General features: G+C 42.3%; 2 protein-coding genes across 3 annotated transcripts in view; both read right to left on the bottom strand.

Annotated features, from left to right (window-relative positions):
* Positions 1-5,788, bottom strand: part of baiap2b (BAR/IMD domain containing adaptor protein 2b) — a 54,709-nt gene extending 48,921 nt beyond the window's left edge. Inside the window, exon 1 of the mRNA XM_030775726.1 lies at positions 5,714-5,788. Within this exon, the coding sequence (XP_030631586.1) occupies positions 5,714-5,788 (75 nt within the window). The remainder of the gene's footprint in view (positions 1-5,713) is intronic.
* Positions 5,789-8,426: 2,638 nt separating this feature from the next.
* On the bottom strand, positions 8,427-13,533 carry chmp6b (charged multivesicular body protein 6b). 2 transcript variants are annotated; one of them, XM_030773800.1, is made up of 8 exons: positions 13,314-13,533; positions 12,579-12,688; positions 12,048-12,135; positions 11,791-11,877; positions 10,706-10,771; positions 10,048-10,128; positions 9,777-9,840; positions 8,427-9,539 (listed from the first exon to the last, which is right to left on the bottom strand). In XM_030773800.1, the coding sequence occupies exons 1-8, from the start codon at positions 13,374-13,376 to the stop codon at positions 9,490-9,492; spliced, it is 609 nt and encodes a 202-aa protein (XP_030629660.1). In that variant the 5' UTR covers positions 13,377-13,533; the 3' UTR covers positions 8,427-9,489. The 2 variants fall into 2 exon arrangements, with proteins under 2 accessions (XP_030629660.1, XP_030629659.1); XM_030773799.1 differs by having other exon boundaries at positions 8,427-9,545.
* Between the last annotated feature and the right edge of the window lie 3,378 nt (positions 13,534-16,911).

Consider the following 16,911-nt stretch of genomic DNA (forward strand, 5'->3'; position numbering starts at 1 on the left):
CAAAAGTCTTTTGAGGACGAGTCTCAAGTCAAGTCGCAAGTTACTGTGTGTGCAACTTAAGTGTGACTCGAGTCCCCATCTCTGCACGACACACACACACACACACACACACTTTGTCACACTCACAGAAAGCAACTATCGCCCCAGAAGGAGCTTATTTCTGAGGGCTGCATGTGTATTTCTCGTCCTTCTTTCTCCCTTCTTCACTCTCTCTCACAACTGTTTATTTCGATACATGTGTACAGGAATTTCTTAAAATAAAAAAAAAAACACTGTCTTCACATTCTCTCCTCTTGGAATTCAAACTAATTATTAGACTCCGCTGGACATTACGTCACCACAATCCGCGGTCTGTTGGGTCTCCAGGGCTCGTGTTGACAAACCGCTTAAACTAAAAAACTGATTAGACACTTTAACGTCTGCATTCTGGCCAGTATTGGAATGGGCATTAGCAGACACTGCCCACGTAATGGCATAAATCATTCTGCTGAACCAGTCGAGTTGAAATGGAAATGAGTTACTTGACCGCAGTCTTCCAATTTTCTTTTCAAATGAGCGCCTATCCGCACGCGCGTGTGTGGCGCTTGGCGTGTGTATGTGTGACCAGCACGCGCGTCTGTTTGCCCACCTCTGCAGTAGCACCGCGCGCAGCCCACCTCAACGAGTGAGCCAAGAGGTGAGCGATGACGCTAGAAAACTTCCGCTACCATATATGGCAATGTCGGAATTCCCCCGCAACACGGCAGAACATCCCTATTCTCCTCACGTTCGGGTACTACCATCTGGATTGGGAAAAAAGGGAGGAAAATCATATGGTGTTAGTTCTGTAATCATGACCAATGACTGACGCAAAACTGCAAATCTCCCGCAGCCCCTCTTCCCGACACCTTGCTTCATTCACAGAACAGGAGATGAAACTGTACAGCTGTCTTCATATTAGCTTGTGCCATTAGCAAGAATATAACGATTTAAAAAAACGAACGGCCAACAGAGACATGACATATCTCGACAAATACCCGTTCTTCTCTCTCGCTCTCTCTCTCTCTCTCTGGTAATGAGAAGACAGTGGGTTTAGTCACTGCCCTCTTATCTACACCTCTTCAGCTTAATTACAGTCTGTGGAAACCTGTACTTTACTTTAAAAAGAAATGGGGGAATTATGGAATCCGTATATGCCCACAATCATTCAGATTACTGTTGGTTTGCTGAAATACAGCACATCTGTTTGTGCTGCCAGAGTGTTTTCCCCACAGACAAAAGAGAGAAAGTCTCTCCTTATTGAGTCCTTTTCCATCACATTAACCATGGAACCAAAATGGCTGCCAAAGGGCCACAACCCACAACAAATAGTTGGAGCCAAAATGTCAGCACACAAGTTACACTGGTAAAGCAGAAGCTGAGGCGGAGACAAAAAGGCACCGCGGTGCTGTGACTAATCTCTGTGGAGAGATGAGTTGTTGAGATCCATGGTGCAGGAACTATGAGCCAAAGCACAGAATCTGAACAAGGAGTATAACCTCAGATGCCCCTCACTGGGAGAAATGCCCTTCACTGCACTGCGTTTTCATGTTTGTATGGACCACTAAAATTTTGGAAGGCTGTTTAGAGGAAAGATGATCTTTACACGTGCACCAGCACCAACAATATAAAGTTTCAAGTCACAGATCACAGTCATAGTACTCCCAGGATGATAGCAAACTCATCAGTCTGGGAGGGGTACATATCAGTCTGGTTTGGTCAGACATCATTTACAAATGTCATTACCACTGTTGCATAGAGGTTTCTCCCCATACAATATAGGCTTGTTCAGGAGGCCAAGAGAATAATGAAAGGAATGCTAGTCATGTGAAAAATAAGAATGAAGACTGTCCAAGGATACAACGTGCCGTTCTGTTGTTTACACAGATGAACCTTACTTTGAGCCTAGAAACTTTCACTGTCATTGATATCAAGACAAATAATAAAGAATTCAAAAAGTAACAACAGCCATATACATATACAAAAGCCATTAAGTGTGTTAAAAAATTGGAAATCTGTTGAAAGAAGTGTAAAAATTAGGTTAGGTCGTCGATACGAACAAACGGTCAATATGATGGCTTTCCTGAAGCGCTATAACGAATTACGCACCCACAACACCAACACAACCGAGCAAAAAGACACACATCATGTTCTGATACATTCTGTTTATTCGTTGGTGTGAGATCTGAACTCAAAATAAATTAGCGGGTGATAGAACTACAGAAATTGTAGAAAACCTATGGGCATCGTTCATTCGGATCTTTTACAGCTGTCGAGCAGATCAGAGGAAAAGGGGAAAGCTACGGACAGTCCACACCTCACCAATCGCAAAAAAGTCCAAACAGACAAGGAGCCATAAATCAGAAAAGTCTCAGCTGCCTTGGTACACGCCAAAGTAAGTGGAAGCTTGTTGCAGTGGTAAATGGCAACGAATGTAGGAGAGTCCGTGGAAATACGTGTGCCTTTGCCCTTTCACACCACAGCAGTCTCGCCATTAAATGTATTTAATGATCCTTGGAGCTCGAGAATGGTTATGAACTTACGGGCGATACACGCTCTTATTGTCGATTGGATAGTCGAATTATAACACCAATTATAATAAAAGTACACACACCGGTAACCGTTCGAGAAGATCGAGAAGTACCATAGAAACATTGTGAGGAACCGAAGAGACTACGACAAAAAAACCAAAAACATTTCAGATCCAAGTTCCCCAAAGAAAAAGCTGACAAAATCTGAAGTGACGCCAGGTGAATTGCTGATTGGTATGAGGTTTGTGGTGCCGTGGGACGGCGTCACTTCTGAGGACAGTGAGGGAGTGAGCTCCACGCTCTGCCCACGAGTTCTCTCAGGAGGTAGAGGTTCTCCTACTCCGCGTGGGCTGAGGCAGAGACCCCGACACACACACACGCTCCGTGAGACACTACCCACACAATGGCAGCGGCAGGCTGAGTCAGACAGAGCAGACAGCCTCCTCTCCTCCTGGAGAGACTCTGTTGTTCAAAAAAAGCGCAGACTGTCTTGTGTTCTCTCTCTCCCTCCCTCTCTGTTTTAGAGCGGTATTGACATCAAAAAGATCATTTTTGCCGCTTATAAATTAGTTAGAAATTATAGCTCTGAATTCCGTCATGAAGAAAGAGGTATCTACTTTGCCCTCGACATTTCAAACAAATATCTTTAGCTTGACTGCACTCTGCTGTCTTTGCCTGACATGGCTGTAGCACAGATACAAAACTAGGTATAGAGGATAGGCACTCACTGGACAGATGCCTACTATGCAGACCAGCCCAAAACAACCAACTGTCTCAGCTGAACAAAATGAAGGTAGTTTAGCCTTTTTTTACTTGAAGAGTCGGAAGCACCCCCCAGCCACCACCCGCACTGCTGTTTCCTTCTGAAGACTGTGCCTGTAATTATGCAGTCCACCATCCAGAAAAATCACCCTACCAAAAGAGGACACTACCCATCCTGTCCAACACACACACACATACACACACACACACTTCACGTCACCTTACACAGAAGCAGCCATTCAACATGAATATGTTTTCCTGTTGACACCCTCATTACCTCCCAAAAACTCTTCCCACTCCCCAATATGTCTGACCCACCTTTTCAAATAACAGTCCAGTGCAAGGTCATGTGGTTCTCTCTAATGAGCACCAATTCCCTGTCAAAGGACACTCGACCAACATTTTAAAACACAATGCCATACAACAAACTCATCTAAAAAGGAAGCATCCAAATGCAAGAACTCTAGGTGGCATGGATGGATGACACTCGAAGTTCGACAGACAGGACTTGTGGGGAAAGGAGAAATACTGGATATCACTGTTGCGTCTGTCTGAGACATGTTGTCAGGACTGAAACACGTTCCTGTTGTGAACCACATTGCTGGTATGCCTCAGCTGGTATTCCAACTCATCAATGATGCGAACTGTTAATCTCTTTGTATTAAATCTGCCTCAAGCCCTGTGCAGCTCTATTCATGAGGATGTCACAAGATTACATACACACACACACACACTGTGCACTGGCAATATGTGCTACATCATGGGACAGCAGTAAACCCTGGTTGACTCTCACAGCAGGGGAAATCTCCATACAGGTGTGTACCTATTTTTTGCCTTGCTGACTCTGAATCAAGTCTGTGTTGGCTCCAGGCATTCAGTCAGGAGACTATGGATAACAACCTCCCCAGCCCTGTGAGGCTTCACTGGGGCCTTGTTGTGCAAATGCCAGTTAGCTGTAACCATCTGAATCTAGTGTTTCTCCAGAACTTCCTATCCAGGAGTGTTTTTTGAGTTCAGTCTGCTATTGCAAATGCCATCCAATGTGGCAATCCAGTGAAAATATGTGACATCTGAATGAACAGTTAAGCAATATGTAAATATGTAAATGTCATATATATATATCGGCCAGCCAGTTCTCTTGCTGCTGTTGCCAAATTTATGAAAGCCTGCCTTTCTTTAGGGGCGGATTTCACATGTAGACAGATTTTTTTCCCAACGCCATGCGCCATCTATGCCATTAATACGAACGTATTTCTTCCCTTTCTCTCATCGACAAGGGGACTGAGCGACACTGGTTGGATTAAATAGCTCAGATACCGAACTCCCATAACAGATGTCGCAAGGATTGTAGTAACACGCCCCATTAAGTAGTGAGACCGCGGACACTGGAGGAGTTTGGCGAGTCCGTTCATTTAATTCTGGCTACACAGCAAACAAGGTCGAGTGTCAATGGGTACACAGCGTGTCCAAGTAAACTGCAATAACTGTTGTTCTCTTCAGCAGCTCCCCAGTCCCCTATATTAACCAGCTCTCCTGCTGGGATTAAAACGTCTCTCATCCATCTGGTTCACTCGATTAAGCGCACACTTGCTTCCAAACTGCGGCAGCCGTCTACGGAAGAGTGCGCAAGTCCGCACGCGCGCGGATGCACGCCCGCAAAATCACACGCACACAAACACACACGCGCTCGCACAAATAAACGGCTATTGCACGAGGCCGAAAATACAGACGGTTGCCGGTTAACTTTAAGAAATTCACTTGCTATTCACACAGCGTGTTTTGTCTACATAAAATGTGACCAGATACATAGAGAACGTTTTTTATGCCAATAGCTACACATTGCTCAAAGCAGCGAAAGTAGACGTGGCATGTGAAACGCGCGAATACTCCCGATACATGCAAGTGAGTTGGAGACCAAAACTACTCTGCTGCACTGCTTCCCCAATCTCCTGCGCACATGCAAGTCTATTTTTTTGCTTGAAATGGTCGCCGTTGAACTCAGCTGTGACATGTGAAGCGGATTCCAGACAAAACAGACAGGAGAACTTAATTACTTACAAAAAGAGAAAGAGGGCACACAACGTACAATGATGCACTGATTTAACTTTAGAAACTCCCTTGGTTATGTGTGATGTTAACTATACGTTGTCAAACAAATACTATTTTGGTCGCTTTTCACTAGGCTATTTAAAAAGTACAAAACATTTTAGTTTCACAAAAACAGCACAGAAGCTTCACAAGGACATCACCGAGAAAATAGTTCAAAACAGCCGCTTGACGCGACAGCGACCCCAGCCCAGCCAGCGATCCCAGAGAGTAAGCATATTTACGATTTTTGACAACATCAGCGAACTCAGTGAGGTTTCAGATAGGTAAATATGTCACCCAGAACTAAGACTAACCTTGTAGACATTCTCCGTTATACGGTGCACCTCGTCGGTACGAGACATCTTGGTCGCTTCTTCAGTCAAAACCATAGACAGGAATTCCCTATTCTGAGAAATAGCTTTACGGAAATTCACTTCAGGGAGCGAAACTTTCTCGTTAAAACCGCTATAGATATGTGGTAGTATGGAGACCCGAAGCTGGTTTGGAGTCTTTTATACGGGAACTCTCTCACTGCACCCACACTGGCCCACGCAGGCTACCACACTCGGGAGCCACAAGGAGAGCTTACCTCGTCACTGGGAATGCGCTTGCAATTCAAACGAGCTCCGCCTCTCTTCTCTAAGTCTCCGCCCATCGCATTGGCATGTTGTTGATTCATGCAGTTTCTTTTCAGAGCACTCAATCCATGCTAAAGTTACGGTGCCAAATATCATTACACATTACTGTAGGCCTATATATTGCGAACAAAGGACGTACTCCATGTCTTGAAACCCGCTCCAAACAAACCGCATTGCCGATAAAAAAAAGTACTATAGTCGCGTCACGTCGTAGCACTCTATACTCAGACGAAAAAAAACGCCCGTTAAACATTGTACAGTGCTTTGTGTCTTACGGTGGTCGAAAAGAGAGGAAAACGCCAATGTATAACGGAATTATCAATAATTCTCTGTTCAAATCCCTATCAAGTCTATTTCGGTGATGGAATCTGTGGAAACATTGAGTAAAAGTACGCTCAGAAATCACCAGATTGCAGTGTTTATGTATTTAGACATAAATCTTACAGTGTTTTGTGTGACACAACCGATATGAACCTCGTTTTAAAACCATTGGGACTACTACTGCATTGTGTAGCCTACCCGTATGAATGAGTAGGCAGTGCGCGGGAGGACTGTGGAGTAGGCAGTGGAAGAACTGCGGATTTCTCACAGAGACCTTACGTATGATGTAGGCGGGGATTCCTCTGTCGTTCTGTCTCACGAGGGGAGTACAACCCCCTCCACACACGTAATCATATTCTTAGGCAATGTGCATCCTTTTATATATATATATATAAACTTCAGGACGGTTGACTCTCTCTCTCTCTCTCTCTCTCCGTCTTTCTGTTACAAGGCAAGGGTGTTAAATGAATGCATTTTACAGTTAAGGTTGAGCTAGTTGCCCAGTGTTCCTTGTAGGTTCTTCCCTTTTTCTTCACATGTTGTGTGACAAGGTCCTATACACACAGTTCAGGGCAAATAAAGTGATGTCACATCAGAGTGGACACCCTACTTCAATTTATTCTTTCAGAACACACAGGCAAAATGGATAAGCTGAAGGAAGAATGGATACAAAGTCCACAGACAGGAGTGAGACAGAGATGTAATCTTACCAAAGTGCTCCTTTTCTCTCATATAACCCAAAGCACATTCTGCCAACACTTTAAACACTTTAAAGGTATTCTACAGTCACACAACACTGATCTGGGATTTGATTAGATCTAGCCATCACTTGCTTTGAAATAAGTGAGATCCAGCAATGATTATAATATATGGCGATAACATTATTGCAAATTTCCCTGTCAGTGGGACTAATAAAGGAATATCTTCTCTTATCTTGTACCTTGATAAACATTAAAAATATTCAACACAATCTAGACATCTTTCTGTAAGTTCAAAAAATGAGATCTGATATTATGTGCTGAGGGAGCAGGTGTAACAGTAACTCCTGACATGGTGGATATGGTGCCACAGGGCACTGGGATTGGAGAAGACATTTCAAAAGCCTGGTGCTGCCTGCCGTTCATACTCCGTCTTTCAGGCCAGTCATAGTGCCATGACCATGCTTTGTGTGCGGGACTTGTTTACTGTATCGTCTGAGTGACCTGGGCACAGTACAGCAGACACCATGTGTCCTCTGGTGTCTGGAGTGACAGAGATGTCACTGTGCTGAACTCTGGGTTCAGGGACCTGTTTTTAGGGATTGGGGTTCTGTTCAGCATTAGGTAAAGGAACGCGCTGTGTCCTAGAGCAGGTTCTCCCTGAGTTAAAGGTAGTTAATGGCCCTCTGTCAACCCCTCAGGAGCTCCCACACAATCATCCAGTTCTCTTTCTTTCTCTCTCTCTGTCTTTCTCTGAGGGAACACCTACGCCCTGTGCTAGTTTCTCCTAAGTCCATTGTCCTTTGAGATAACTCATTCATAAAGAGCCGTTAGAACTCCATTCAGGCTCCACATGTGCAGGCTGAGCTGCACTCCCACACTGCTGCCGTCAGCCCTGAGGACCACAATCCATCCTCCACACTCCACCACTCCTCCTCTGTGTGTGTGTGTATAAACACACACACACACACACCTATATATGAACACACAGTATGTATATGTGTTTATTAATAGTATGTATACGTGCTAAATTAATAGAAAGTCTCTTCCCTTAGTAATGAATCAGTCATTATTATGAAATATTTATAACTATATTTCATTGTTGTGATAAGGAAACAGTGCTATATGACGGCTGAATTGTGAACTGTGACTCCATGTTTCGCTGTGTTTAAACGAGTTGAGGTGATTGTATCGTGTCTGTGTTGAGGATGGACCTGATCTCTGGACTGTAGGAGAGAACAGTGCCTGAGGTTGCATTTGAAAAGTAAACGTTTTGGCCTTACAGTGAACACCAGACAATAAGACCCATGTGAGGAAAAACACTTGTGTCCAATTTTATTCAGTTCAAAATACAAGTAGAATCTAATATAAAACAAACCAGTATTTCATATTCATAGATGCCTTTATCCAGAACACGGAAATTTAAGCTTCCATTATGGGAAAATGTTAAAGCAGTTTCTGTAAGGAAAACATACATCATGCTGCCATCTAGCGCTTAGAGTCATTGTCCATTTCCAATACAAACGACACCGGACAGTCAAAATGATTAAAAATGACTTTACTTTTGCAGAATAACAAAACTGAAGAGAACAGCCTCAGAATGTGATGATAAGCTCATCTGTTTACAGTTATGTGGAGTTGTTAAAAATGAGGAAAGACAATTCTTTTACAGAAAACCTCTCCTGACTCTAAATACAGGGAGACCTGTTACACGTTTTGAGTTTTTAAGGTGACCACAGTCGTGTGTTCTGATAGGACTTCATTTTGAAGTCCTTCATTCATCTGTGTGCGGGAGCGTTTTTTTCACTGTTTTCTGTCAGGTCAAAACCCTTCCCCACCTCTCTTCATACTGAGTTCCCAGACATGATATGCAAAATTTAAAAAACAAAACAAAAGATTCTTAAGGTCCAGTTTAATACTGGCATGCTTTCATTACTCCAGTTTCCCCTGTGTGCATTCCCTCACTGTGAAATTAATCCAAAAAAAAGAAAAAAAAATGTATTGTTGAGGAAAAAAAAAGAAGAGAAGCCCAGAGAAACTTACAGATGTGGGAAAGACACTGTGGCCAGGAGAGACCGGTTGATTACAGGTTTGTATAAGAGCATGGATCTCTACAATATCACTGACAAAGAATATTAGTGAAAGGCGCAGGCTTCAGAAACACAACCGTTCTGAGGACACACCATATCTCCTTCATTAAACATCACAGCACAGCAAAGATCGGAGGGAAACACAGAACTGGTGGTAAAGTTGGCGGATGGAAACAGGTACCTCCAGGACAAAGGGAGAGGATGTTTAAACTGCTCCAGAGAGGAAGAGCTCGCTGTGGGCGTGGAGAGGTTAAGAACAAGCCCTTTCTGTGAGACAATGGTTGGTGATGGAGGGGAGGGCTGGGAGACAGAACCACATAGACGCCTAGTGAAAGATACAGGACTAGATGGCCAACATCTCTCGTTCCGGTCTGTTCTTTTTCTTCTCTTTCTCTGGCTCTGAAAAACAGGAAGGACACGAATCAGAAAACGACAAAGAGCAAAGAAGTTTTACTACAGCCTGCCTGGAGGGCAGGTCAAAATGACCCTTAATTCATGTCTCACAGAGTGAGTGAGTGAGAGAGAGAGAGAGAGAGAGAGAGAGAGAGAGAGAGAGAGAGAGAGAGAGAGAGAGAGAGAGAGAGAGAGAGAGAGAGAGAGAGAGAGAGAGAGAGAGAGAGAGAGAGAGACCTGGTTCTTGCTCTTCAACCTCTGGCAAAGGCTCACTGGGTACCTCTGGAAGCTCCACCTCTCCCTGTACAAGAAAGAACAAAAAACAAAATTAGATCAACAGACAAGTTAAACAGCAACAATGAGCAAAGGAGACAGAGAAATGACAACAAAACATCAAGGCTTGAATAAAACTGCTGATGTCAATCTCTGCAATCTCTCTGTGAGCCAATGATACGAGTGTGATCTGTTGCTCTCTCACACATACGCACGTGTGCACACACACACACACCTGAGTGATAGCCTCAAGTTCTGCCAACACAGCATCCTCATCCTCCTGGGTCAGAGAGCCTGCTAGCATCTCATCTATTTGCTGCAAACAGAGACAAAAGTAGAAAGTCAGATAACATCATACCTCATATACACTGCATCCACTACAGTCAGAGAACATGCACACCCACCCACTCCCCCACGCACATATACATTACATATACATATATATGTATACACACACACACACACACACACACACACACACACACACACACACACACACACATACATACATACACACACCCACACAGGGTATATATTGTATATATATACACATACATGTACACATGTATGTATATATATACACACATACACACAAACACTAAACATATGCTACAACTGACACACACACTACAGCTCTTCAGCAAAGCACTCTATGTCCTGCCCTCCTTCCCCTGGAATGGCCATGAGTCCAGTCAGACCACACACTTTCGATTGACATTAAGTCAAAACTAATTTAACAATATTAGACATCATAGTCGAAATCTGGTTCATATAATTAATACACATAAAGGTCATTGGTAATGTGTACATTTTTAAGAACTGACTCAAGTATCCTTTAAGGTTAAGGAGGTAAAGATGTGTGCACAGACTGAGTGTTGGAGAGAAAACCTCACCCTCTGATATTCTATGGCATCTTGAGTCTCATCCATAATCCTCTCCACCTCCTCTATGGACAGCGCCTGTCAGAGAACAGACACACATGTGCGCACGTACAAACACACACAACACCAAATTTAAGGTTTAGCTGTTCAAGGTCCGGTCTAGTCTGATCATGTCTGTCTGAGTCTGGGAAAGCATGTCCTGTGCTAACGGTTAATACTGAGATATTCATCTTCATCAGCATTGGTGAAAAGAGATGATGGAGTTTCCTGTGACCAGCTGCTACTCCAAAAAGGCTTTTTTATGTTCTAATTAATTGAACTAAAGGTTATCCTTAATCGAGAGCTAACAGGACAGGATTATAAGAGGATTATAAAAAAATAGGTCCATTATAAAACCAAGGTTATCTTAGCAGGTCTACAATAAAACCAGGGTAATGCTAAAACCATACAGGGCATGGTTAAGGGAGTCAGTATTCCAGGGGACACAGCAGGACCTAAGCAAGCTTAGGACCCAGAGCTCAATACCCCATAAGAACAGCTACAAACACTGACCAGACTTTCCTGTCTCTATCTCTTCTTAGGAGCCATGCGGTCTATCATTTTATTTTTGTAATAGCAATAAGAAAGAAATGATTCTGGCAATGCAATACTGATCAAAGATCTCACGGTATGAGTACTGATCTGGAATCAGACTCTGCCTGTCACATGGTAGGAATGTAGGATCAGTTATCTTGTAAATCCCAGATGACTCCTCCCTCACACCTCTTTTTCTGTTGGCACTGTGTACATGCCATGTCTTACTGTAGCATGCAGTGACCAAGCCTATGGTACGAGAGACCCACCAGTCCTGTTACATTCCAATAGAGCAAGAAGGTCGCCCTCTAGTGGCAAAAGAGATTTATAATCATTTTTTCTTCAATGTGTTAACATTTACAGCTTTGGTTAATGGACCATATTTTAGACTAGGTTTATAGAGTGGCCTGAGAGAGCCAGCGAAGACATCAGAGAGACAGAGAATCTCTACTGTAACACAGTACAAACACAGTGCTGACAGATGCTGGCCCTTCGTTCGGTTGCGGAGGACCATGTTTCCATACCTCATGCATCTTCTTCAGGCAGTCATTGCCAACCTTCAGTCCCTCAAAGACCTTTGATTCAATCTGAGCAAACTCGATGTCCTGGACCTGTGGGACAACAATGACACAGCACAGAGCTTCAGGCTCCCTGCTAGCAAGAGTGTATGATTTTGTTTTTAATAAATAAACATTTTATAAATGTACACACAACTACACAACACACACTTCAGAAAACTATATTCTGCCCATTCACTGAAGGCCTGTGTTTATATACACACCATTCGCTCCAGGTTGCTGATCTGATTTTCCGTCTTTTCCAGGAGTTGATCCTGATAACGCTTCTTTTTGAGCAACAGGAGGGCTTTCCTGAACCAGCCCAAGAAAAAAACGACAACAGCACAGTTCCCATTAGAGCTACCACAGCCGTGTGTGTGTTTACTGAAGAAGGGAGAGCAGAACTGCTCATTTCAACAGCTGCAATTTTTACTCAGCCAGTTAAGTCAAAAACCCATCATCTAAATTAACCTAATTTGGATCAAGTTCATTCTAATTAGTATGTGGCTATTTGGAAAAGTGAGTATGAGATACCTGCATTTTGCATTAATTTCAACAGACGGTTGTAGCACATCAAAGATTATGAGCATAATTAGATAAATTACAAACACTACCAATAAAGGTCATGACACAGAAGAATGTGAGAGAGCAGAGATAACTGTAGATACCTGCAAATCAGCATTCAAGGGCATTTTAAATCAGTCAGGCTACACTGACTAGTCAGAAAATCCGACAGAGAGAGAAATTGGACTTACTCTTTTTTGCCATCCTTCAGTAGCTGCTTAGCGAGAAGCCGTTCCTTCTCCAGCTGCGTGGTGATCCGTTTCTGGTACTGTTTCAGTTTATCTCGCTGCTGTTTCAGTTGCTGAAATGAAACATTCAGGTGGTTAGGAGATCTAACCGGTTAACCCAATGCGAAGACACAAATCTGGTATGACAGGTATCGTCATACGTTCGCACAATTAAGATTAATCCATCCATTCAGCAACACAAAGATGCGTTCTATAACTCAACGACATATCCTATGCTGTAACTTTGGACTGTGTAACGAATTTAAAGCTCAATCAAGTTAGAAAGCTACATGCACCAATTTGCTTTGCTTGCTCCCCAAGGGATTGATTATTTTTCAAATACAGACCAGATCTGATTACGCTGATTAGTTACCCATGCGAAAATAATCTATTAAGAAACCTCACTAGAAACAGTGCATTTAACGTGGCGAATAGTAAGAATTTAATATACCGCCTGACCATGCTAACGCTAACTTGCTGACTAATTACCCAACAGCAAGTCCACCATTAACAAGCTAACGTTAGCTGCTAACGGTTGTAACATTAGATGTATGGAATTAAGTCAACAGCAAACATCAAGTTACAAGTGTCAACCTAACTGAGAAGGCAAGGTAGCTGTTGAGCATTATTCTTTTTAAACTGAAAATCATGTGTAAACAGTAATTAGCATGCTGAGGTAGCAAGTGCGAAACAACTCACCAAAACAGCTTTGTCCTGCTCTGTGACTCGAGTCCGTTTCTTTCTGCCGAAAATGTTTCCCATTCTGTTGCCGCATCCCCGCCGCCGTATTTTCTGATTACGAGACTGATCTGTAAAACGAGATTATTTCTTAGGAAATCCTTAACGTAAATTCATAATGAACCGATGACAATTTGACAATTCATGAGTGTCTAGCTTGAGTTGAAACCCAAATACTGTATTGAACTTCGGACCACACCCCTTAAAACAGGAAATATGGCAAACAAAATAGCACAATCTTAGGTGGAACTCGGAAAAAAGTCTCGAAAGTGCAGTAGATTATTTGTTTGGATCTCACGAGCGGGTCCCCTTGTACTGCGTAGTCATTCTTTGATATCATTCATTACACTAAAACATTGGGAGTATACAGAATAAACTATATTGCATCCCGACCAAACTACACACTGGTGAATCTGCATTTTGAAATAGTTAAAACGCATTCATTTCGCATGAAGACGTATTTCCCCTGGAGAACTCAGTAACCCCAAGTAGCAGAATTCATATGAATACGTGATTGCATTAATGCATACAATTCACTTCGCAATGTTATAAACAAAGACAAAAACTCTACACTACCAACGCACATGAATAGGAAACTCTACCCACGCGGTCTGTAATTCCTGCCCTGACTAAGCATCCGTTACAAGATGTAAAACATACGTTTAATTACGCACCTGTTTCAAGCGGAGAGGATGGGTTAAACTGAAGAAGTGTCTAATACATCAACAAAATAATGAGGTTATAACAATATTAATGGTACTATGTCGTTACAATTACAGATAATCTCCTTTCCAATACTTCAAGTTTTTTTTGACTCACGTTGTTCATCATAAATTATTGAAACGCTTACATGCTGTAGTTTCATAAGAGAGGTGTGAGCTGCGTTCTCTCACTACCCACAGGGTTCCTACACATTTTCCTTTTCAAAATTCCATACTTTTCCAGACTCAAATTTCCAGACTTCTCGGCAGATTTTTCAGAACATATCTGACATCCAAGTATAAATAGCTAAATGTTTATTATGTAAATAAATGGTTTTAAAATCCAACTGTTAACATGTCTGTTACATTCTGACTATGTATGCTATTACTGTATGTCACCAAATAATTGCCATAAGATTGTAGCTAGGTACTATAGTTCATGCAAATCAATTAACACCAACCCCAGACAAGTTCAATGTACACCATTTTACTCAAGCTGCAATGCTAAAATAGTGCAATGTTATTCAGTTTTTATCACGTAAATTTAAATAACTGTATACTAGGGGGTATGAGACACCATTTTACCCCCAATTGTTCGGAAAGAGGACCAGGGAGCTGCCCTAGCTGCATAGCCTGGTACAGGAAATAAGAGAGAAAGTCATGTTTTAGGTTACCAGGAGACCGGAGGCCGAAATTTATATTTTTGTATTTACTTCTCCATAGCAGGGGCTAATTTACCCGCAAGAGATGAGGGAGAAGCCCAGAGCCTGAAACGTTGATTTATTTTTAATACAGGAGTGTTTTAGTAATTTGGATTACCAGAGGGCCAGAGAAATGTTTAATTCTTCTTTTCCACCAGGACGGAGCCTGTGCTGAGCCAGTTCTGCCTTAGTGCCTTTCGAAAACTGGTCCGCGTTTCGAAAGGTTTGAACCGAATGTTAGGTAGCGAAAGCTGGGGTAATTTCAGTGGGGAAAAATCATGGCGGACAAAATGCTTTGCTTGCTTTTTGAAAATGTATTTTTACGATAGGCTTCCACACAGCGAAACACCTCCAGACAGCGAATTTCGCCCCCAGAGTGAAATGTGGTAGGGAAAATAGCAAGCAAATCACCCAGCTCTAAAGTTCGAGTCCTTGAATGAAGCCACGGTGACCTATTTGCTCCGACCAGAGCCGTTGAATGTCATGTACCAAACACATCACAAGCTGAACTGATTGGTTCTCATATGATTCTCATTTGCATAACCACTGACGTCAGTGGCTCCAAGTTTTGGACAAGCAATTTTGAGGAGCCGTATTTTTTCGGTGGAAACGCGTGGAACCCGTTCAAGATTAGGCACCACGTCGGTGGAAAAGGGCTATGAGTCCGTTTTGCTGGTCTTTTGGATGTGCTGGCAGCCTGCTCCAAATGCCATGAAAACATTCTGCTTGTATGATCAGTTTATTTTTAGAAATTCTGAGTTTTATATTTTAGAAAACAGAATAGGGGCAACAGTCCGGAAACAAACATTTTTCCATTCTCTCTTTTCTTTTTCCATACTTATCCAGACTTGGAAATTACTAAAATCTAATTCCATACTTTTCCATACTGTGAAGGAACCCTGTACCCAGCTAGCCTAGGGGATCTGGTCCACTTCTGTCCCGGACCGTGTCTGACCAAGCAGAGCTTGTCCAGATCAGGCACCCGGATTCTGTCTAGAAATCTATTATCTATAATCTATAAGAATAAGAAGCAGATCCTTAACTGTGGCTCAGAAACATGACAAACAACAAAAAGAGACACTGATGAGTCCTTTTTTAATTTCTTCATTTTAAGCTTCAGGGAAGTAAATGATCCCCCTTGAAGTCTTTCATCATCAAATCAGAAGTGACGAGAGAAGAAATGGGAGATGGGGCTGGAGGTTAACCCAGCACAAATGATGCAAAGAAAATGAGCTGAACATGGGGACATGGATTAACAAATGTGTTTTTTTCTTGCTCTTTTGTTGGGGGTTTTTTTTCTTACAGTTTTTTTTTTAGAAAAAAAGATCAGTGCACACTTCATCTTATAAAGATTACATAATACAGCCAAACATTTAAAAAACTGTAATATAATCCAAGACAAGAGAACGTCAACCCAATCAGACTACATTTACAGAGCAGTTTGAACTGTGTGTCATTAGAGGGGTCTGTAAGGAAAGGAAATATTCACCTCATGGTAATAATGATGTGACGTCATGGAACCTCAACAGAACTCTGACCCAATAAGAACTTTGATTCATATGTCTGAGTAGTAAAGCATTCACGTGCGTTGTTTCAAATGGAGCCAAACTGGTCAGTGTATTCAGTTTGTCAGTATGTAGGTAAAGGTCAGAGACTGATCACTAGATTTTAAAAAAACAAAAGAAAAGAAAAGAAAGGAAAAGAAAAAAAAGTGCAAGAGCAAAGCTGTGTGAAACGTTACATATCGGTGGCTACATTTTTACCGCAAGACACACAAAAGACGACACACCGATACTGCGTTTAGCCAAGACACCTGCTGAGACCACGCACGCACACACACACACACACACACACACACACACACACAGATATTCATATATTGCACTTTGGAAGAAAAAAAAATATCAGTCTGCTTAAATATGTACTGATTTCCCAGGATGCTCTCAACTGCACTATAGCAGAAGAAAACCAAGGGACAAAAAGACAAGTGAAAAATGACATGCGCCAGTAAATCAGGTGATAGAAGGCAACATAGTAAAAATTTGCCTCTGTCAGATGAGTCATAAGAAAAACCACAATTTTTAAGGACGGGTTTCTATTGGCTCTTCTTTAGTCCTCTCATATCAGGAGGTCTGACTGGTCAAAATTGGTCTTTTC

Source organism: Chanos chanos, chromosome 5 (assembly GCF_902362185.1).
Source record: "Chanos chanos chromosome 5, fChaCha1.1, whole genome shotgun sequence".
Classification (NCBI taxonomy): Eukaryota; Metazoa; Chordata; class Actinopteri; order Gonorynchiformes; family Chanidae; genus Chanos; species Chanos chanos.